This window comes from Corylus avellana, chromosome ca4 (assembly GCF_901000735.1).
Source record: "Corylus avellana chromosome ca4, CavTom2PMs-1.0".
NCBI classification, from domain to species: Eukaryota; Viridiplantae; Streptophyta; class Magnoliopsida; order Fagales; family Betulaceae; genus Corylus; species Corylus avellana.
In genome coordinates, this window is record NC_081544.1 from 25,505,747 (window position 1) to 25,528,157 (window position 22,411).

Here is a 22,411-nt window from a genome sequence, read left to right on the forward strand (position 1 = left end):
AGTTTTTACATCACACCAATCACTTTTTATTACTATTCAAATAAAAAAATCACTACAAAATAAATTTTTTCACTTTTTTATACAAAATATTCTTACTTTTTTCTCTTATATCAATCAAATTTACTACAGTACCGTTCCACTCCCTTTTTCCATTTCATTGCCAAGCACAGCAACCTATGAACAAATGCTTGACTACCTCTAATTTGCGAATTGTCAGACTCAAACTTGCAAGATTTGCTGATTTTTCATGCAACAGCGTTTACAATAGAACCAACAAAATATTACTTCAATTTTCTTCGTTCAATAATTCTCAGAAAGCTCGGATTAGAAACCAATCCAAATTGTAATTGACCCAAAATGTTTTGATCTCAGCATTCACACAAAACTCAATTTGCATCTCCATGACAGTAAGCCAAATAAGAGAGGTATCCCAGCATCAATTCCTGGACCAGTCCTTACCAAAAAAAAAAAAAAAAAAAAAATTAAAGATTATTTGAAAATATCAGGTCAGCATTGTGAGATAATTGTGAAGAAAAATATAGTACACAACAATGGGACAATAAAAAAAGGTACACAATACAGACTGAAGTTCGTATCAAAATGCAAAATTAAGCTAAGACAACATGGGGCATTTTGTAACTGCTCCCTGATTTCTGTAAAAGGCATCTCCAAATACTCTGAGACTGAACAAAGTGATAGACAATTTGTAAGCCCTGCTTGATTGAAAATTCTCCATTGGACAAACCCTCCCAAAAAGGGAAAAAAAAAAAAAAAGAACTAAAATTATATACAGCAAGCAGATGCTTTCCAAACCAAAAACTCCAATATCTTATACCACACTAACATTTAAATATTTTGGAGAATCCATAAGTTAGTAAGTTACCCTGGTCCAATTTGTCTGCTCAGAAAACCATGGCATGTCATGATAAGTGATAAAATGAGATCAAGAGAGACCACTGATACAATATCCATATTAGTAGAATAGCAGTCAAATTATCAATACACATAAAGTACCACCTAAGAAGCATCATGGCAATAAGGAAGCCCAAAATCCCCTGTACTGGGTATCATAGTCACGAGCCCCTAATCAGCCTTCCCAGGTGCCAATTATTTAATAGTTAAGCTATATATGTAATTTGTGTCAGGAGCAGACAATGCACATAATCAGCAAATTGAAGCAGGTAGGTAGGTCACCAAAGAAAACCCTAAAAGATAGGGAAATCCTTTGAAGTGAGTACTCAATGTGCACGCTCCCTGATGACTTCAAGATCCATCTCAGTTGGGTCAGTTGCCTGGATCTCATAATGGATGCCCTCCAGCTCCCTTCTGAACCTGTCCTTTGATGTTGCATACAGCATCTTGGCACGGATCCTGGATACAGAAGGAGACCTGGATTCATTGAAAAAGAAAAGCATTAGTTTTTTTCTTTTTTAAATGAATGGGATCCATCTCTCTCTTTTCTTCTAGCAAAGAAAGACATTAGTGTCACATATATTTGAAAAAAAAAATACATCTAAGGACATTCCCCACAAGAAAATGCCCCAGATGATTTGAATAGCATTTTTCTCATCCTCCCACAAGAAAATGAAAGACATAGTTGACAATTATTCACACCCTAAAAACTGCATCTAAAGGCACATAAACAATAAAAAGAGAACAAAAAGGAACTTCAACAGTTCAGAAACAGGCCCTGGCCAAGATCTGTCTTCAGCTTCCCTTGCATGGATATTAGGGGTGCTCCGCGGGCAGATTATAACTGGTCCGCCTGCCAGGCTCCGCCCACCCTTAAGGTAATGGGCAGATTTTTTACCCCATTACCCGGGTGGGTGGGATCTTGTTTTAAAAACCACCCAAGACGGGCGAATAGCAGGTTCAGAGTATGAGGTTGCGGATACTACCTGTCCGCCATTTAATATTATATTATTATTTTTTTTTTTATATCTACTATATTTACAAATATATTTTCTCTCTCCCTCATTAACTCTCTCCTTCACCTTTGAGGAGGTGGCACTTCGCCAAGAGCACGGCCCCCCATCCTTCCTCTCCCCTTCCCTTCCCCTCCTCTCCTTCTCTTTCTCCCTTTTCCTCTCCTTCCTCTTTCTCCGTTCCTTTCTCCTCCCCCCGTCCCGCAGCCAACTCCTCCCTTGCTGTTCATTGCCGCGACCTTCCACCCCCCACCTCCGATCTAGCCTCACTTCCCCTATAGGCCCGTGGGTTAAACAGGCGGGACCTAAAAAGAATCCATGTCTATTGGGGTAGATACTGCCGATTGCCATCCCCCGTGGATGGACAGGCGATTCCTGAAACTGCCCCCCATTGGGGGGCGGATACGGGGGCTGTGGTAGCGCTGAAATCCCATAGCCCTAAGGAGATCAAATACCAACTCTTAAATATAATCAAACATCCATAACTTTTTAATCAAAATTCTAGAAACCTAGTAGGCCAGGATAACAAGAAAAGGCAACAGATTCTCAATGACCCTCAAGATGCCACCAATCAATTCAAACTTACTTTAACCTTATCATTCCACTAACAAGAGTCAAATTCTAGAAATCCTCAAATAATGAAAGGACCCTCTCCAAATGATCATGCTATAGCACTCACTGAAGAGAGACCTCATTGCTGTCTCATTCATTAGCAGTCCTGTGTCTATAATGAGGAACACAAAGGATATTATTCTCCACATTTCCAGTAGACAAAGGTCATATCACCGTAGAAATGCCTATTCAGATTGCCCACTTTTTGTGTATAATTGTGCACAAATGCATCTTGTGATAAGGAAAGGTCTGCGGAAGACATGAACCTGTACTATGAAGCTATTCTTTACAGAGAAAACATTGGCAACTACATAATGACAGGTGTATACATTTAGGAGAAACAAGGATGCTGAAAAGGAGATGAGGATATGATCAAGGGCATCCTAAGTATTAAGACCACAATGCCACTTTAAAAACACGTTCCCAGGAAGAAAATATTAGAAATTGTTTTTATGTTTAGAGTAATCATCAACAAAATTATTACTTACAAGAAAAATCAACTTAACACACCACATAATTGCATCCACATTAAATGTTGAGGGAAGGTATAACCGTGAACACAATGTGATATTTGTATAGCTCCTACTACATGTACACACCTCATTCTCGTTAGGAAGAAAAAAAGGGTTTTATACCAAAAATGACAGCAATAATGAATTTGGATTGCAAATATGGCACTGGATTTTTAACCAATAAAAAAATTCCAGGAATGTATAGGTATAAGTAAGTATGAATAGTGTGAACACAACATAAGCCTGAATTTAAAATAAGAGGACAACAAGGCACATTTGATGAGTGCAGTTGCAGCCCGTTCTCCAATTGTATGGTACAAAATTGAGAATTTGCAAAAGAGACTAACCATGCAATAAAAAATATCTTGCTCTTCTGACAGTTCTCAGAAGTCACAAAGTCAAAGTCATAAATTGCGTATCGGCAATCATTCTCAGGCAAAGAAGCAGTGAAGTCATCATAGCTCTCAGCTGGGCCTCCAGTTTTTTCGACCACAACCTCTTTTTTCTTCTCATCGATCTTGAAAATCACATAGCGGTGCACCTTCTTCCTCTGCAGCTCCAGGTATGCGGTCTTGCTGTGCTCAGCAACACCCATGCCGGAAGAAGCATTGGACTGAAAAAAAAAAAAGTAAGTGCACTTTATCTGAGAAAAAAATTAAAATTTAAACATTATGAGAATGATGATTACCATGTCGATAATAATAATAACAACAACAATGACAACATACCAACGAAAACTCCATATTATTTGTGATTTTGTTAAAATGCTGCAGATGTCCTTCAAGTCTAAGTTCCTATGATCAAGTCTTTCTGGCCCCGCTGAACAACTCTTCTTTGGGAGGTTGGGGCCCTGAAACTCTTAATATTTGGCAGTTAAGGATGAGTAAAATGCCCTTATGGGGCTTTTTTAATGGGCAAGTAACTCAAAAAATTTGTGTAAGTCCCATGGTTATGGGGCACAAGAGAGTATTCATTCTTTTTTTGTTTTCTCTATCTCTTCTTTTTTGGTCCAAGTCAGTGGCTTCAAATGCCACTTTTCGTCTCTAACCATGCAAAAAGCATTTTAGAGTCTAAAGTTGTGACTGCTTCCTAATAAGAATCATCGAGGAAGCACAAATTCTTATGCATTTAAATGGATATGCACAATGAGGACGCAAGCATTCAACAAGGATGCAATTGGTCACACAATATAGAATTCAATTCATATTTCAATTCAGTAGATTCCATAATCAGAAAATTCCACTTTTGCTGTGTCAGACTTTCATTGAATTTTCGGGGTCTGCTTTTGCTTTACAGTGTAAATTCAGTTCCAAAGCCATCCCTAGCTGAAGCAACCAAAAAATAGGGGAAAAACATAAGAAGGAATTAACATCCTCAGATCCCAGTTCCAGTACCAATCTACCCCATGTGCATCCAACTAAACACAGCATAATGCTAAGCAATTCAGACCCAACAAGCATCACCAAGGAAATACCATTAATCTAGGCAATCCATTTACATTGCCCATAATAACACACTAATTCCAAATTAAAAAAAAAAAAAAAAAAAAAAGTGTAGAAATAAACACTGCTACCTAAAAATCTTTACCTCCAAATCAGGGAAACAAAACCAAAACTACTGGGTATTCAAACCCAACCACACACCTATCTCAATAACAATATTCGTATAGATTAAACAAGAAACTTTCTATCAGAAAAAAAAAAAAATGCAAATTAGTTATGCAAAGATATCTTCAAATCAAAGTCGAGATAACTGGGAAAAAAAAACAGAGATTTACTCTCAACTATAAGAAATAAGGATCTAACTTCAGATATGGACATAGAATTACATGCATAACAAATCAAATTAAAATAAATTAAAATAAAATACAAGCCCTCAACATTGGATCTAGGACGATAAAAAGATGAGACTATGTAGTAGTGAGAGCTCAAGCTTAAGCTTACCCCTCTGAAAGCCATAACTGCTTTGGTAGCAATGAGGGAGAGGAGAGAGAGAGATTTTCAAAGAGAGTGTATGGAGAGGAAAGACGGAGAAATTGAAACCCAGAAAACAAAAAAAGAAAAGGAAATGATACTCTGAACAGAAAATTTTCAAAAAGTAAACAATATTCGGTCTCTGTGGCATGTGAGAGAGAGCATAAGAGGATTCGTGTTTTGTGAGTAAAGTAAAGTAATATTCTTTCCTGACAAGGACCGCCATTATCCCGTGGGGAAGCTAGCCTCGCAGTGATTATCTTTAAGGAAAAGTGCAAAATAAGTCCACGTTGTTTATTTTACTTCCAGATGAACTCCAATTTTTTTTTAAATATGCCAAATAAATAATTTATTTAGTTAAATTACATTCACTTACTTAATAGATTTTTTTTTTTTTTTTTTTTGAAAGAGACTTACTTAATAGATTTTGATAATTTGAGTCGCTAAAATTGTAATACATGTTTTATTTAAATTTGTGTCACATTAACGAAATATGTTAACTCAGTAAATAAAATTTGATTATAGATAATAAATCATTTTTTTAGCACATCTCAACGACTTATGAGTTTATTTTAATACCACATAAAGGTTTTTTTTTTTTTTTTTTAAGAAGAAATTCATATCTCTTATATTCATAAAATTAATGCAGAAAACTCTGTCGAAACAATATCACTAGTACAAGGTAGAATTTCTCCTACCTAGGTTGTATCAATGTCATGTTTCACTGATGCCTTGGCTAAGCCATGGGTAGCATTATTTGATTCCCAATTAACATGTCGAATCTACCAATGGGAAATAGAATTTAAAACCATAAGAATGTCATCAACAATTTGACCATATCTGCTGTCATTACGTGCTCTAGCTTAGACTGCATCAGTAACATTCTTTGCATATCCTTCTAGAATGATAGACTGGAAACCCTTTCCAAGACTGAAGCTCACTGCAATGAAAGCAGCCATCATCTCTGCTGCAGTAGGTTCCAAGAAACCCCTCTTCATCACACTTGTAGTTGCTAGGACGTGTCCCATATAATCACGGACCACTCTGCCAAAACCCACACAACCCTTATTTGAATCTAAAGCCGCATCACAGTTCACTTTGAACACCTGTCAGTTCCATTTGTGTTGCAGCCCTGTATTCTTCTAAATTCCTGGTCGAACCACTCACTATTAAATCCGGGTGTGTGAATAAGCCATTATTTACCCAATCTGATGCAGCGTGACTAAGTACGATGCAGTGAAGAACAACAATAAAACAACAGATAACTAATTATAGATCTTGAATCTATCAATAATCTAAGAATTCTTCTTGAAAAACTAGATACTCTCTACGTTTTGAAAAAAAAAAGGAGAATAAACTCAACTCTGAGCATTCTCATTAATCAAAATCAATAATAAACAATAATTGTTTTCTCTAGAGGCTATAAGTATATATTTATAGCCTAAAACCCTAAACTTAATAAAATATAACATAAATACCCTCAAAACCCTAAACCTAATAAAATAACGAAATAAAGACTTCCAAAACCCGAACCCTAATAAAATAACAACATAAAGTCAGCTAGAAAATAATAAAATGCGAAAAATAACATAATTCCCCCCATGTGCACTCGAGCACAGTTACGAGTGCGATCAAGCGCAGGTGGGCGCTCGATCGCAGGATCGAGCGCAGTACCAGGGGGTCTTTCGAACAGGATCTGCATCTTTCTGATCTGCATCATTCTCCCCACGTTGGAGAGAATTCGTCCTCGAATTCGGCCAGTTCTTTCCACGGTCCTTCAAATGTCCAGTCAACTCATTCCACTCGCCCTTCCTCAAAATCAAAATAAGGCAACACGCCAAAATAAATGTGACGCTTCTCATCATCGAAATACCTTGATGGTTGTCATGAAAGCCCCACACACCACTTGGCAATACTTCAGTTTTGCCGTTCTTCTCTCGTTCCTTCTCCCTTTCACGTGCCATGAAGATACTCAAGGACGGGTCAACCGTTATTTCCCTTGTGAACATATAATTCTCCTTATCCACATAGAACTCATCACAATTGTTGTTAGGAGAATTTAAAATACTTTCAACACCAATGAAATCAACATAATCAACCCCTTCATCATTATAATTAGGCACTTCACCTAAAAAGTCTTCATCAACCTCTTCATAATTGTCGATGTCACCCGTGGGCTCTTCCTCTTCCAATTGATCATCTTCGTGGTAGAGGCCGCCAAACATGGGAGAAAAACTATTTTCTTTGTACTCTTCCTCTTGGTCATCTTCTTCGGGGTAGAGGCCGCAAAGCATGGGAGAAAATCCATCATCTTCGTACTTGTCCTCTAGGTCGGATGCCAAAGGTCCTTCAATCGGTTCTTCCTCATTGACATCGTCTTCATAGGTTGGTGGGGGATCCCAATCCACAAATCCTTGTGAAGGATCTACAACATCTTAATGTCTGAACTTTTTATCAATGAATTCGGATTCCTGAAACTTTTCATCCACGAATTTTTTTTTCTCCTCCACAAAATATGGATTCGGTTTATGGATTTGTGGTTGGCAAGTAGTGGTCCAATTGCCCTGTCGTGGACTCTTCGCCTCACTCCATGTTTCCCTAAATACCTTTTTTTGTAGGAATTTTCTATTTTATTTGTCATAGTCATAGACCCTTGTTTCTAATTTTGTGACTTTTGACCCATGGTATAACTATGGGGCAAGAAAGCGACCCGTATATATTTTAATAGTTTCTCACAACTATTGATCTTCAATTTTCCTTCCCGCTTCCTAGTTTTCTTCAGTTGTTGCCACCACGCACCAACTCTTCCCCGGAATGTATGTACCACCAAAGAGACTTGTTGTTCATTGGGCACCCCATTAAATTCAAAAAACTCTTCAACAGTCAACACTCAATCCAAAAATTTGTCGGGTTCTAGATCCCCGTCGAATTTTGGAATTTTGAGTTCAAATCTACTTACCCGCCGATTGGCGCGCAAGGTGCTGACGTCCGTGCGTTTGGCGCTCCGCAAACGGGTTTTTAGATCTGTTCCCTTGTTGACCACACAAGTTGGATAATTGGGTAGTGAGGTCTTCAATTTGATCCATCATAGCCCTGAATCGATCATTCGTGTGTTGCCAATGTTCAGCGATAGATTTGCCTTCCGCCTCCGTGAATCGCGGTCTTGGTTGACGATGACAATTGTTCGGCCCACCACTCATGTGTCTCAAACGAATCGCCGATTGCTCCTTACGTGCTGTCTCTATGCACACGTACACTTCGTTCATGGCTGCAAAGCGATTGCTCCTCCCCATTCATGGAAAGTAACTAAACTCTGATACCAATTAATGCAGCGTGACTAAGTAGGCTTCAACGAAGAACAATAATAAAGCAGCGGATAACTAATTCTAGATCTTGAGTCAATCAATAATCTAAGAATTTTTCTTGAAAAACTAGATACTCTCTAGGTTTTGAAGGAAAAGATGAATAAACTCAACTCTAAGTATTCTCATTAATCAAAATCAATAATAAACAACAATTGTTTTCTCTAGAGGCTATAAGCATATATTTATAGCCTAAAACCCTTAACCTAATAAAATATGACATAAATACGCTCAAAACCCTAAACCTAATAAAATAACGAAATAAAGTTTTCAAAACCGTAACCCTAATAAAATAACAACATAAAGTCGGCTAGAAAATAATAAAATGTGGAAAATAACATAATTCACCCCGTGTGCGCTCGAGCGCAGTTACGAGTGTGATCGAGCGCAGGTGGGTGCTCAATCGTGCGCTCGATCGCAGGATCAAGCGCAATACCAGGGGGTCTTTCAAACAGGATCTGCATCACAATCATTCCATCGCAGCCTTATTTTGTGTGATATTTCAACAAACAAGCAGACCACTTCTCTGTCACAGTCTTGGAAAAAACCTTCCTCTACTTGGATAAATTCAGGCCCATGTGAAACCCTTTTTTGAAAGACCCGTAAGCTAGCCCCCCAAACGTCCTTTGCAAAAGGAAAATTCCATAGAATATGAAAAGAGGTTTCCGGTTCCAGTCCACAAATTGGGCACAGTAGGTCTTGAACTATCTTCCGTCTGACGAGATTATCCTTTGTAGGTAAAATATTTTGACATGCTCTCCATATAAAGTTTTTCCCCACATTCAGAATTTGTAACATCCAAATACCACTCCAGATTGCACTAATATCCTTCCTAAAGGAACTCTCTGGACACTGACCATCTTCTTTCTCTTTTGCAAGATGATAAGCACTCCTCACCGAAAACACACTATTAAGAGTTCCCCTCCAGATCTGTACGTCAGGTCTATTGGTATTGCTCACTGGAATGGATTGAATAGTTACTGCTTCAGTGGCATTAAAAATGTTCTCAATTAAGAATGTATTCCACCAATGAATGTCTTGATCAATTAATTCTCGCACCGTTGCTTCCCTAGACAAAATCTTTGGTGGGGATTGAATCATGAATGTAGATGGAGGAGGAATCCATCTATCCCCCCAAATTTTAACACTTTCCCCATCTCCAATCTTCCAAATTAATCCATCCCGAACAATTTCACTCACTCCATGAATACTTCTCCAAGCAAAAGAGGGCTTACTTCCTAGTTGAGCACCCAATTGTAAGCCATTTGGGTAATATTTTGCTTGTATGATTTTTGAAGCCAGACTCTCCTTCATGTTCCACAATCTCCAAAATTGCTTAGCCAATAGAGCACGGTTGAAACATTTGAGATCACGAAAACCCATCCCACCTTTCTCTTTAGAAACACCCATCCGCCCCCAACTCATCCAATGAAAACGCTTCTCATTTTCTTTGTGTCCCCACCAGAACTTCTGCATCATAGAGTTGAGATCATAACAAAGTGTTTTTGGTAAAGAAAAAAACACTCATGCTAAATGTGGGGATGACTTAGATTACCGCCTTCAAGAGGATCTCTTTACCTGCTTGAGATAAAAATTTAAGCTTCCAATCTTGTAGTCGCTTTCAAACCCTATCCTTTATGTGGTATTGTTGGAAAGTCGAGAACAACACCACATAAAGTTAATTGTAAATCAAATAAAATAACACGAATTGATTTACATTTTTCCTTTATCTTTATTTCAATCAAATATAAAATATTTTATTTTGAATTTGATTTAGGTGCCATAAAAAAATTACAGGGTTGAAGTTTTTTCAACGATTTATGTTTAATTTCACATTATTTTTTTTAATAAAAACTTGAAATAAAATCTTGAATGAGAAAAAAAGTAAGGACAAAAATTAGCTACAAACTGATTTGTAGCTAATTCATACAAATTAATTTAATAAAGTGACATGTATCTCATAACTATTAAAAAATGTGAGAATCATATGTTATTTAAAAAGCATGTGTTTCTCACATGCTAAGGGACACATGATACTTTATTAGAGTGGTTTGTATGAATTAATTACAAACCAGTTTGTAGTTAATTTTTGTTAAAAAGTAATATGTTGTAATGTTTTTTCTTACAACTTAAGCTAAATTCATTTATTTCATGGCCAAATTTGAAATTGGTGCATATAACAATTTATTTAATAGTGTATATGAGATTAATGTTGATATTTTTTTTTAACAATCTAGAGTTTGTTTTGTGTTTCAAATTTGCAGGCCGAAAAGTATGTTTTCAAAAAAATTGGGAAAAGTGTTTTATTTGGAAGTGCATTTTTTTTTTAAATGGCCATTTTTTAAACGTGAAAAATATAAATTTTCAATTAGCAAGCTATGGGTAAATAAAACACACGATTTTAAAAGTCAACCTACTATTTTACCAAAAGTTTAATTATATTTTAAATCGTACATTTTAAAATTATTATTTTATAAATAGCAGGTTTTATCTCTAAGGGATAGCTCAATCGGCTAAGAATAATGCTTCATGAAGTGAATGTCACTAGTTCAAATCTCGCCAACCCTTCATTCCTCTTCTGCGAACATGTCAAAAAAAAAAAAAAAAAGTTTTTGATATCGCAAAATGAAATAGATCTTTAGTGGATAAGAACTCTAGAGTCTAGAGGTGAAAATGTGGATGCGGATAATAACAATATCCGCATCCACATCCACAAAATACGAATAATGATTTTTGATATCTACATTACGTGATTATTATCCGCATCCGTGCCGTTAATGTGACGGATATTATCCGTTATCCGCATTTGAGGTAATGAACATTTTAGATATTGAAGTTGTTATTCACTAATTATTGCTTATAGTAAATACAAAAAAGAATACATTATTTATACTTGAACACTATTATTCAGATTACACTTGCTAATCATTTTGCCAATAATTTTTCATCACATATATTATTTAATATTTAGCTTATAGTAAATCTATAGTTGGTGAAGAAAAAAAAATATTTTAAATAATAGTAATAATAATAATAATAATAAATTAAGAACATATAAGACAATTAAATCGGAACAAATAAGAAGACTTTCCTAAAATTGAAATCCAACAACATTACAAATCCATCAAATATAAAAAACATAAATTAAAAAACATTAAATATAATATATATGTATATATATAAAACATATAAAGGAATGCAATATATGCATTTGCATCTGTATTTGCATCCGCATATGTAAATACAGGCGGTTATTATCTACTCACATTTCACCCCTACTCTAGACAATTACTTTCGCTCAAATTGCTTATTTGGATAAAGAATGTGAAGAATCCCATATTGAATCTACCGACAATTGAAAATTGATATGAACCCCATATAACATCTCTAAAGTTATCTGCAATTCAGACTCTCAATCCTAATCCAGCTTTAGTAGTGTCACGTTTGGTTGTGTTCTGCATGGACCACATCTCTGAGAGCTTAGAAAGAAGAAAAATAAAAGAAGGAAAGTTATTGTCCAAGGGCTGCAAGCATTTGTAGAAACAGGGATTTTAAAGAGGAATTTCCAACGTTTAAATTACGCTTTTTCAGGATTTTAAATCTCGCGCGAAAATGGAATCTGATGGTAATTTGTGAATCTTTCACTTTAAACCCTATTTCCTCTCTTTCCCTTTTCCCAAAAATCTGAATAAAATAAAAGAGAATCTCTTTCAAGATTACAACTTTACCATTTTCGGCCGCTGATTCTCTCAGAAATCGAGCAGAATATGCGAGAAAGCGATTTTTTTTTTTTTTTCCTTTCCTTCTTGGTGTTTGGAATTCTCTGAATTTGTGTTCCGCGTGATGTTTTCTTAGGGCGAAGAGGTTCCACAAATCCCACGGCCATGCTCCAATCTCTCTTGGGCAGGAGAGAAAAGCTTCAAGAAGAACTCAGTAACATCGAAAAGCAGGTAATTTGACTCTGGTTAGTAAGAAAACAAAGCTAAAGAAAAAAGAACATGTGAAGAATGTAATTTTTTCTTATGCTTTCTCAGTTTCTCTTGTTTGTCTCTTGAAAAAATGCACAATTTAACTGAACGAAGTGAAATATTTGTCTTAATCCAATTGTTTCATTTGCTTTCTTTTTCGTTAATAATTAATGGTGTTGGATTATTACTTTATTCAGTTTGCCCATTTATTGCAATTATCCATATTCATGTATTCTTTGTTAGTACAACTTCTTGAGCTAAGCTGAAGCTTACTCATGTTATCAAATATAGGTTTTTGAGTTAGAGACGAGCTATTTGCAAGATTCAAGCAATTTCGGGAATGCCTTGAAAGGTTTTGAAGGGTTTCTTTCTTCATCCAAGAGCACAACAAAGTAACTGACTTCTATACACATTGATTCCTTGCCGTGTGAATATATGTCCCTTTTTTTCTTTTTTCTTTTTCTCCGCATGGTGGTTTTACTGTGAAATATATGTTTTTCTTTTCTTGTTGTTTAGTCAATGAGTTGAGTATATTTGCATGGAAAAGTCACAATTTTATGAGTGCAAATGATGCGTGGAGATTGCAAATTGCTCCACGCTACGTTGCTTGTAGCATCTAGTAGTCTTATTAGACATGGAAGCACCAATTAATAATTACAAATCATCCTTATCGGATTCTATGAATTTCTGGTTTAATTGAATTTTCCAATATCGAACTGATCAAGAATGCAACTTACAATGAGTTCAGGATATCATTGTAAATTGTGTTCTTAACTCGTGGTAAGTTGCATTCTTGATCAGTTTGATATTGGTAATTTAGTTAAACCAGAAATTAATCTAGTCAACAGTTTGATATTGGTGAAACGATTCAAATGTTCTCATTGTTACAAAGTCTATATTGTAGCATAGCCTTTTATTTTTATCCTCCCTTTTCTTTCCTCGTTAACTGTCTTAAAAAACTGGTGTACTATTATTCATTAAAAAAAAACTGGTGTACTACGCATGTTAAATCTAGATTTAACATCAGGATAGAACTCCATTGTTAAGTAAGGTTCCAGTGGCTCTTTTCTTTCTTTTTCTTTAGGTAGAGGGAGGGGGGGAATGTTCTCTGACACCCGTGTAAAGTCTAGATTGAATGTCAGAAAGGAACTTCATTGTTAATAGAAAGGTCAAGAAAATTTGGAAAGATAACTGGTAGATGGTTAAACTTCATTCAGAAATACTTTTGGATGAAGTTTCTAAAAGCATTCATGTCTTCTTGAAGGGAGGGAACTGCTGAACAGATAAAAAAAAAAGGGATCATAGTTGGTCAATGAACAAGAGCATTTGGATATTCTGAGTTTGATTTATTATGATGTCAAATGTAATATGAATCTGAATTTTTTACGTTATTTAAAATAGATAATTGGGAGCATCTTAAATTTCCTGCTTTTTGATTGATTATTTCTGAAACTTATTATGATTTTGCAATTAATGTGGTGCCTTTTGTTTTCTTGCGGAAATCAGTATTTATAAGAAACTTAAATATCATGACTATTGACTTGATTTATTAATTTCAATCATATTAAGAAGATGGTGTTGGTGCTTATGTAGAAGGTATTCTTACATAGTATATGTTGTTGTGATACCTCCTGTAAATAAATCTAAATGTGAGATGTTCAAGTGTGACTGTTGGCTAGATTTTTGTGACCAAATTATGTTTCAAACTGTTCCTGCAGCTTAAAGAGGTCCAGGAAATTCCAGCCTGAAGATAGAATCTTCTCATTGTCTTCAGTTACCTCACCTACAGTATGTACTAAATTTCACATTATATTTTGATGAAACTTCTGCAAGATCATACAGAATTATCTTGTAGTTTGTGCTAGAAACTATGTTAGACTGATGCCCGATGGTTTTGTGCACCTATAACCTCCACAAATTGCTGTGTGAATTGACCCTTAGAAATGGAGTGGGATTGCACTCAAGGCATATACAGCTGATATTGGTTGATGATACATGAAAGATAAAAATTGATTTGATTCACCGTAAAAGCAAAGCAATGCTGTTAGGATCCAGTAATCGTAATTATTTTGCGTAGGTGCCTATGGTAGGAATAAACTGGTTATGGCTATAATTCCGTTGGGTTGGGTTAGATTGAAGGTGATTTAAAGGCCCTCGGGTTGGTTGTTGTAGTTCGGAACTTTATTTTTGTCTTTCTAAATGCTGTGTGCCCTTTATCGTTGTTGATAAGATGTGCCTTTGACGATGTTTTACAAAATATGCCTTAAAGGCATTGAAAGTGAAATCATTCTCTGGTTCAGAATAATGGGGAAAAAAGAAAAATAGGAAAGGGGTTGGGGGTTGCCCAATAATTGGATTGCATCTTGAAAACTTACATTCAAATAGAGCCAGAGATTGAAGAAATAGTTTTGAAGTGAAAATTCTGATTTAGACCCCAAGTTGTTAAAAAGAAGATTACCAGAAAAAATATTGATAAACTTGATTTTTTCATGTCTTAGACCGACGTTTACACCGACTTAATTCTTAACTTAAACTTGAACATTATAACCCAGAAACCATGTTTTGACACATAAATTTGGCTACGCAAAAATAAAACCTAACAGAAAGCAAGGTCTTATTAGAAATATTTTAATTGATGTGTTAAAACTTTCTTCATTATTATCCTACTCACTTTGGGAACCTGTGCTCATAAATTTACTGAAAGAGTATAAAACTTAATTGGGAAACACCATGGGAAATTTTGTAAGTACAAAATGGTGCTGACGCTGCAACCTAGATGTATCATATGAATTCTTTTGCTTCCCTCTTTCTTTCTCTTAAAAAATGTGTCCCTTTTACTGCTATGTCATGTTTATGCAACCCTGTTCTTCTGTTTTCTACCAAAAGCTAACAATGCGAAATGGTCATAATGAGGCTGCATCTCACGTGGTTGAGATATATCCAGATTTAAGAGGGCTGATTTCTTCACTTGTTTGTTTATGTTTAGGCTGAAGAACTTGGACTTGGACGCGATGGTGAGCCCATATTGATTATTTTACAAATATTATTTCCCTTGACGATTATAGGTTGAAAAGTCCACTTTTGGCTTGTCATGTTTCCTCCTTTTTCTGTTCATTGTAGATGGAAGATCTGATTTTGGTCCAGGTCGGTCTAAGGGTGGAGGCTTACCCACCAATGGGCAGTAAGTGCTCATTTCCATCTCAATTGATTGAAGTACTGAAGAAAAGTTTGCCATAGATGTTTAAGCAACAAAATAATTAAGTTGAATTTTACATTCATAGAAAATTGTTGTGCATCTTACATTTCATTATACCAAACCATGTTTTAGGGCAAAACCAAAGAAGGGAAGAACAGCGTCCAGAGATGCAAAGAGAATAAGGCCATCAAGTGAACAAGATTTTGATGATGAAGATGATCCTGATTTGAGCTTGAGATGACCTGCATTCGTTGGAGGGCTTGCGATGTAAACATTCGATGTAATTTCAGGTTATTAGAGTTAGAGGATAAACTGTGTTGTATTGTAGCCTAGGACTAGGAAGTTTCTCTTTAGGTCATGCTGGCTAGGTTCCTTAGGATTGGCAATGTTGCATTATTAGCTTGTCATAAGCCATGAAATGCCGTCCTTAATTTACCTAATAATCTTTTTCACCTTAGGGTTCTTATCCACTTCTGTTCCTCTTCCAATTGTGTTGTAACTGTATTGTTATTGTTAGTATTAGGAAAAGAGAAAAAGAGTGATTTGTAATTGAGAGTTTTAATCTTTGGCCATTGGCAAGAATCTTTTCATAGTATAATTGACATGATTGGCTCCTGTAAGGCTGTAACACTTTTGCTCAGGTTATGCAATTTTTTCTGTAAGTTATCTTTGGCTAGGCCATGTTATTTGAATGCTCTCTCTCTCTCTCTCTCTCTCTCTCTCTCTTCTTTGATTGCGCATCATGGTTCTTGGTTGGATCAATTGAAAATTTCAGAGTTAAGGTAGGCAACCTAATTGAGGAAGGTGTTATGTACAATTTTTTTTGTCATTTTTAACAGGCTTGACATATGCAGAAAGTTGAAAGTTTGCAGGTTGTTGTGTTCATGTTGAAAAGGTCTTGGTTCTGTGGTGAAAAACAAGGTAACATCTTCAACAAAGAATCACTTCTGATGACTATGTACACTTGAATAAAATATTTCTTTCTTTCAACCTTCGTCTTCCCCAATTTTGCACAGAAAAACAGTAAATTAATCATTGGCTCTGACCCGTTAAAAAGAAAAAAAAAAAGAAAAAAGAAAAAAGAAAGACAATTGCACCATTGCGGCCATGGATGGGGCTGGGTCTTTGTGTTGGATCATTTCAAGCTTAGAACAGGCCCCAACCCTTGCTATAAACCCCATTAGTTAATCAAATTTTATCGTCATAATTAAACTTGTTAGACTTCATGGGCTCGCCTCTTTCTAAATTTGAAGCCTTCAATCTACCAATTCAAACTAACATTTGCTTCTCTTTTGTCAATTCAGTTCACTGGTAAAGTCTTCAGCCATTATCCAAAGTCAGAATGGAATGAACCTTCCTATTATTTAATTTGGTGACAACACATATAATTCTCTCATGAAGTTAAATCAAAATTTTTAAAATACCCCCAGTGTTCTTTAGGGTGGCCAATGGCCAGTTACTCCTATAATGTTTCAATTTTTTTTTTTTTTTTTTTTTAAGTTTGTAGAAAAAAAAATGATGGTATTTTTTTTTTTTTTTTGAAAATTCATTTTGTTTCTCAAGGAATAGCTATTTTTTTTTGTAGAAAAATTCATTATATATATATATATATATAGGAGTCTATTATAGCTAGATACCAAAAGTACCCTAATTTTGTTTCGGATGAAATTCCTTGTACACTACGTAACTAGAGATTTGGTAAGACATTTCGCCTAGACCTAAACAGAATATTGTATTATTGTATTTATATGATCGAGTACAATCGATGATATATACACGTTTGTTTTGTAACCTACGATTCAAACTTCACATGATATATCTGTTAAGTTACAATTAATTTACAATATTTTGAACTCTTCTACATGTGACAGAAGTAATTAATGTAAAGATATATAAGTTAGAAGTTGTATTATAGAAGATTTCTATTAAATAAGGATTAGATGATCTTATTCTAATTGTATAAATTTTGGGTAGAATTTATCATTGAAAATCGGCTTGTAAGGGAGCGGTTGCAAAGAGCTTATATATATATATATATATATATATATATACACATAGTTAAGATTGTAGTCAAGTGATCATGTGCATACCTGCACTGCATGAAATACTTAAGATCATAACATACTCTTATGCTCTGCATGCAACTCAAGTCCATGACAATTTACTCTATTGACACTATCTTGATGATATTCAATTTCTTTTTTGGTGGCTTTACTCACCTATATAGTATTCAATGAGTTGTTACGTGAATAATTCTTAAGCACGTAATGGAAAAAATTGATTAAAATTGGGTAATTAATTAGATATGTTTTTAGAGAGAACTTGAACAAAATAAACTTCTTTGATTATTTTTATTAAAATTAAACAAGCTTTATATAGATCGACTTTCAAACTGATGAGGTAAGTAATATTGAAACTAATGATAATTAAATAATAAACCAATATAAATTAATCTTAAAATAAGAATCCTTATTTAATAGAATTATATTCTAATACAACTTCTAACTTATCTCCTCACTATTGATTGGATGAGTAATTGTGTCATTTGGCTTTGAATGACACGAGTACTTAATTTATCTTTGAATTGCTCACCCCTCTATCACTGTCATCTCTCTAATATATAGTATCCATTTTGGGATAATGAAGAATAGTCAAGAGAACGATTGAACTCAATGCTAACCACTGAATCCTATGGAACTCATCACCCTGCACGCCACTAGAGCACCACGTACGACACTAGCTTGGTGGTGTGTTTATACTGCAGTTGACCAGGGGAACACCATTGATGTTGATTGGACATGCTTGCTTGCAATCTGAAAGGATAAATTGATCTTGTTAATATGTTTCAAATGCAATCTGCGTGCTGCGCGCTGACTAAATCATTCAATCCATAGAAAAATATTTACTTTAATTAATATACCTTTAATATATTGTTACTTTGCGTGTCCAAAAAGAAGGTACAATCAGTCATAAACATGACCTAATAACAATAGGTATAAATTTTTGATTCATTCTCTTGTTTGGGATTCAAGTTTGGTTGGCTTTGGGAATCATTCTCTTGTTTGTTTTTCTTTTCCTACACAGTACCTAAGGCGAATAGGTAAAAGGAGAGTACTGACACTAGAGCTAAATATATAGAAAGTGATGGTTATAAGCAGAACCAACAAAAAAACTCGGTTCAGGCAATTGCTGGTTGGAGAAAGACCCGTGGAGCTTATAAACACATCCATTTTCCGCTCTAGAAATTATTCAAATTTTAGTAATTTTGATGTAGTTAGGGAGCTATTTTCATGTACCGTTGTTGGAACTGGAAAATATAAACTAAATGAGAAAGAGGGAAAATTGCAAAGGATGCACTCTTGGAAGTACCTCTTATATAAAATCCGAAGTAAATCCAAAGATATTCCTCTAAAAAGCAAATTAAGGGGTACTTGCCCTGAGAGGATCAATTTGACGGTAATCTTGAAAAGATTATAATCTTCCTTAATCAAGAAGACATTAATGCATGTGACCATGCTTTAAGATTAGCGACGAATTATAAGCAATTGACACTTTTTTCCTTGGACTGCAAGGAGTAGAGGAAATTGCATTCATGCCTAACAGTGACAGATACATATATATTAACAAATAAGATATAAATTAATTAAGTTGGAATCCCTTGTAATCCCTTTCCTCATTTGAATTGGAAAAAAATAATTAAAGAAGATATAACCTTGGTGGAGATTGGAGAATATATAATTATATATATAGCATTATCAATTGTTGAACATTGACTAATTATGCACAAACTAGTCAATGATTATGAAAGCAAAACAGACCCTAGCTAATTTAATATACACTTGTAATATTTTATGAGGTTATTATCGTGATCGATTCCTACATGTTACGAGACAACATCAAATGAATGGGTACAAACCCAGAAAGAGTTTGCACAGAAAACAACATAACCTAGTCAGAGCTATACTTCTCTAGTCAAAACTCCCTAATATTAATATTATTTTCATTGATCAGTAAAATCCCAATCGTGAGGCATTTGAAAAATTCAGAATAATTAATATTGTAAAGATTTTTTTAAATGTTGTTCTATCTATCCATATGGTGGACTAATTCTTATCTCCTTCACCCGACTCTCACCTCTTTTTCACTGGTTTTTTTTTTTTTTTTTTTTTTTTTTGAATAAGTCATAATTCATTAAAATAATAACCCAAAAACAAGAAAATAAAATAAAAGAACAATGACACAGGCCGGGAGCATATCCGAGAGAAAAGTTCTCATAGGAAGCGACAACAAATAATTAATCATTGCAAATTAATTAAGCTTGTTTAGATTCAATATTTGCAAAAGCATCATGCATTTCTTTTATATATTTATAACTCTTAAAATAAAAAAATAAAATAAAAAAGATTTTACGCATCAACAATATATATATATGCATGCATGTACGAAGCAGAAAAATGCAACACGAAGCATAAAATTAAGTATACTTTTTCAGGAACCTAAAAATGGATATCTTCTGTTGTTGGTACGTAAGGAATATTTAAAAAAAAAAAAAAAAAAAAAAAAAAAGAAGAAGAAGAAGAAAGAAAGAATGAATCTGATTTTATTTTATTTTTTTTAAAAAAACAAGATTAGGTGTAATATAATAGTAGAAACTCGTATTATTATCTAAAAGAACCATTCAGTGACTCGAATTAATTTGGTTGTATTATTTATTATATATTTATTATAAGTAACGTATGCCATGCAGATTTAACCATTAATTGATCGTCGCCCACGAAAATTGACTTTGACCGGTATGCAATACTTATACCATTTCCTTAATGTTTCGTAACCAATCGTTGCATTGACTTGACCCGACAACTCACGTGCATCGGTTGATCTTGAGAATCAAATAACAGTTTAAGAAGAACAAGCACCAACTTTTTCTTTGTTTGTTTCAGACAGGCGCAATTATTTTGTATGGTAGATAAAATAAAACTATAGAACATACATTTTTTTTTTTTTTAAAAAAAAAAGGATTAATGGGTCGAAAAAACCGAATTAGTGCCAGACTGGATTGTAGAGTAGCTGAATAGAATCATGTAAAATAACTTCCTGGAGATCCCCTCAACTCAAAGGAGACTTTTTTTTTTTCAGAAAAAAAATCATAGTTGAGATAGTATATATATATACAGCGACTTCAGAACAACGTACAGGAAACCAAAAAATACAGGAGGAACAACAAAAATAATAGAAAATGAAAAAACAGAACAAGAATATTACCAGAAAATATATATTACAGTGAAAGAGAGATACAATTTACAAAGGAGAGGATCTTTTCCGCTTTTAAGGTGGAGATCCAATTGTTTCTGCATTTAAATATGATTTTCTATTCCAAATGCTATTTGATTATAGCTATATTCTTATAAAAATGAGTGAGTTAAAGTAACAATTACACTCTTTGATAAAAGTTTCAATCTGCATTCATGACCAATAAATCTAGAGTTAAAGCTCTAAGAAAATAGAGCATACTGCTCTAATGCATGATACAATGTCTCGTTTTGTATGGCAAATCTGCCATCTTTCTAGCTCACGAAGAACCCCTTTAGTATCTTCCACGATCTGTACCTGCTCAAATTTTGTACATTAGCTTTGATCGCATTAACAACTAGCAACAAAACACCCTTCAAGATAACATTATGTAGCTAGCCCCACCGGCCCCCACATGATCATGACAAAACTCGCGCGGCACCACTTTCAGCAACCACTGGTTTTGACACATATCCATACGTGTTACTTCTAGTTGCAATCACCTGGCCTGTCAATCTCTTGCTATGATACCAATTATATCCATACACCTGGTGGCAGAGTCTATGTCCACATCCTAGTTTATCTTGTAACATTCTTGCGACAAGCTATTCCATTTTAGAGTTACATCGGTCGCCTTGTGATTTTTAAAATTATAGTTGAATAGAAAAATAAAATAAAAAATGAATGTATAGCCCCTATTAGTGACTTTGTGTTAACATATTACCATAATAATGCACTTTTTTTTTAAAAAAAAAAATTTATTTTTTTATAAATATTTTGGTTTTGAGGGGGAGGTGGGTTTGAAAAGTTAGGCCTAAGTGGTACATTTTATTTTATTTTATTTTACCTCAAATGCTATAAGCAACCATTAGACCAAACATAACTCCAATAGCATCGGTACATGGCAGTATGTGAGTGCGTGTGAACTAAAGATTTCCTTTTTTTTGGTCTATGAGCCACGCGAGCTTAGACCAAAAAGTAAACGTTTTTGGTCGTGAGGCTGACGAATGGCCAATTCATCCTTCGTACGCCACACTTGCATACCTATTAACGTAAATATCTATCGGCTAAGATTCCGACCACAAATTAAAGGAAAATGGTAAGCGTTTTTTTTTTTTTTTTTTTTCACATGTGTATAGAAAAGGGGGATGGAGATTCGAATTATTGATCTCTGCTTCATAAGACGTAATTTTTGGTCGATTGAGCTACTCGTTAGAGACAATGGTAAGCGTTCTTACGTTCTCTCGGTGTTTTTTTAGTTGTAGTTGAATATTATTTTTTTAAAATTATAAAAAAAATAGGGGTTAATTTTTTTTTTTTTACTTTTTAAAAAATAATATCTACCTAAGATTAAAAAAATATTAGGAAAATATCTAGCATTTTTCTAAATTAAATCATAATTGAAATTCTTAATTCCTACTGATTTCCTTGTTGATCGGAAAAATATTGCCTTCTCCTTTCGTATTATTATTATTTAAAAAAAAAAAAAAATTAACAAATCAATTCAAAACACTCTAAACTACTTTCAAACAAGAAAATAAAAATTAAAGAATATTCTCTAAAAAGTATTAATA

General features: G+C 34.4%; 2 protein-coding genes across 3 annotated transcripts; one reads left to right on the forward strand and one right to left on the reverse strand.

The window, feature by feature from the left end:
* Positions 1-957: 957 nt before the first annotated feature.
* Positions 958-5,213, reverse strand: LOC132178534 (actin-depolymerizing factor). 2 transcript variants are annotated; one of them, XM_059590973.1, is made up of 4 exons: positions 4,993-5,213; positions 3,778-4,374; positions 3,397-3,662; positions 958-1,389 (listed from the first exon to the last, which is right to left on the reverse strand). In XM_059590973.1, the coding sequence occupies exons 2-4, from the start codon at positions 3,790-3,792 to the stop codon at positions 1,239-1,241; spliced, it is 432 nt and encodes a 143-aa protein (XP_059446956.1). In that variant the 5' UTR covers positions 3,793-4,374; positions 4,993-5,213; the 3' UTR covers positions 958-1,238. The 2 variants fall into 2 exon arrangements, with proteins under 2 accessions (XP_059446956.1, XP_059446955.1); XM_059590972.1 differs by lacking the exon at positions 3,778-4,374 and having other exon boundaries at positions 4,993-5,210.
* A 6,519-nt stretch (positions 5,214-11,732) lies between these two features.
* Positions 11,733-16,234, forward strand: LOC132180109 (chromatin modification-related protein eaf6). The gene is made up of 7 exons (XM_059592964.1): positions 11,733-12,009; positions 12,240-12,334; positions 12,644-12,744; positions 14,071-14,140; positions 15,339-15,366; positions 15,473-15,533; positions 15,681-16,234. Exons 1-7 carry the CDS (start codon positions 11,997-11,999, stop codon positions 15,787-15,789), a joined length of 477 nt encoding a protein of 158 aa, XP_059448947.1. The 5' UTR covers positions 11,733-11,996; the 3' UTR covers positions 15,790-16,234.
* Positions 16,235-22,411: the final 6,177 nt, after the last annotated feature.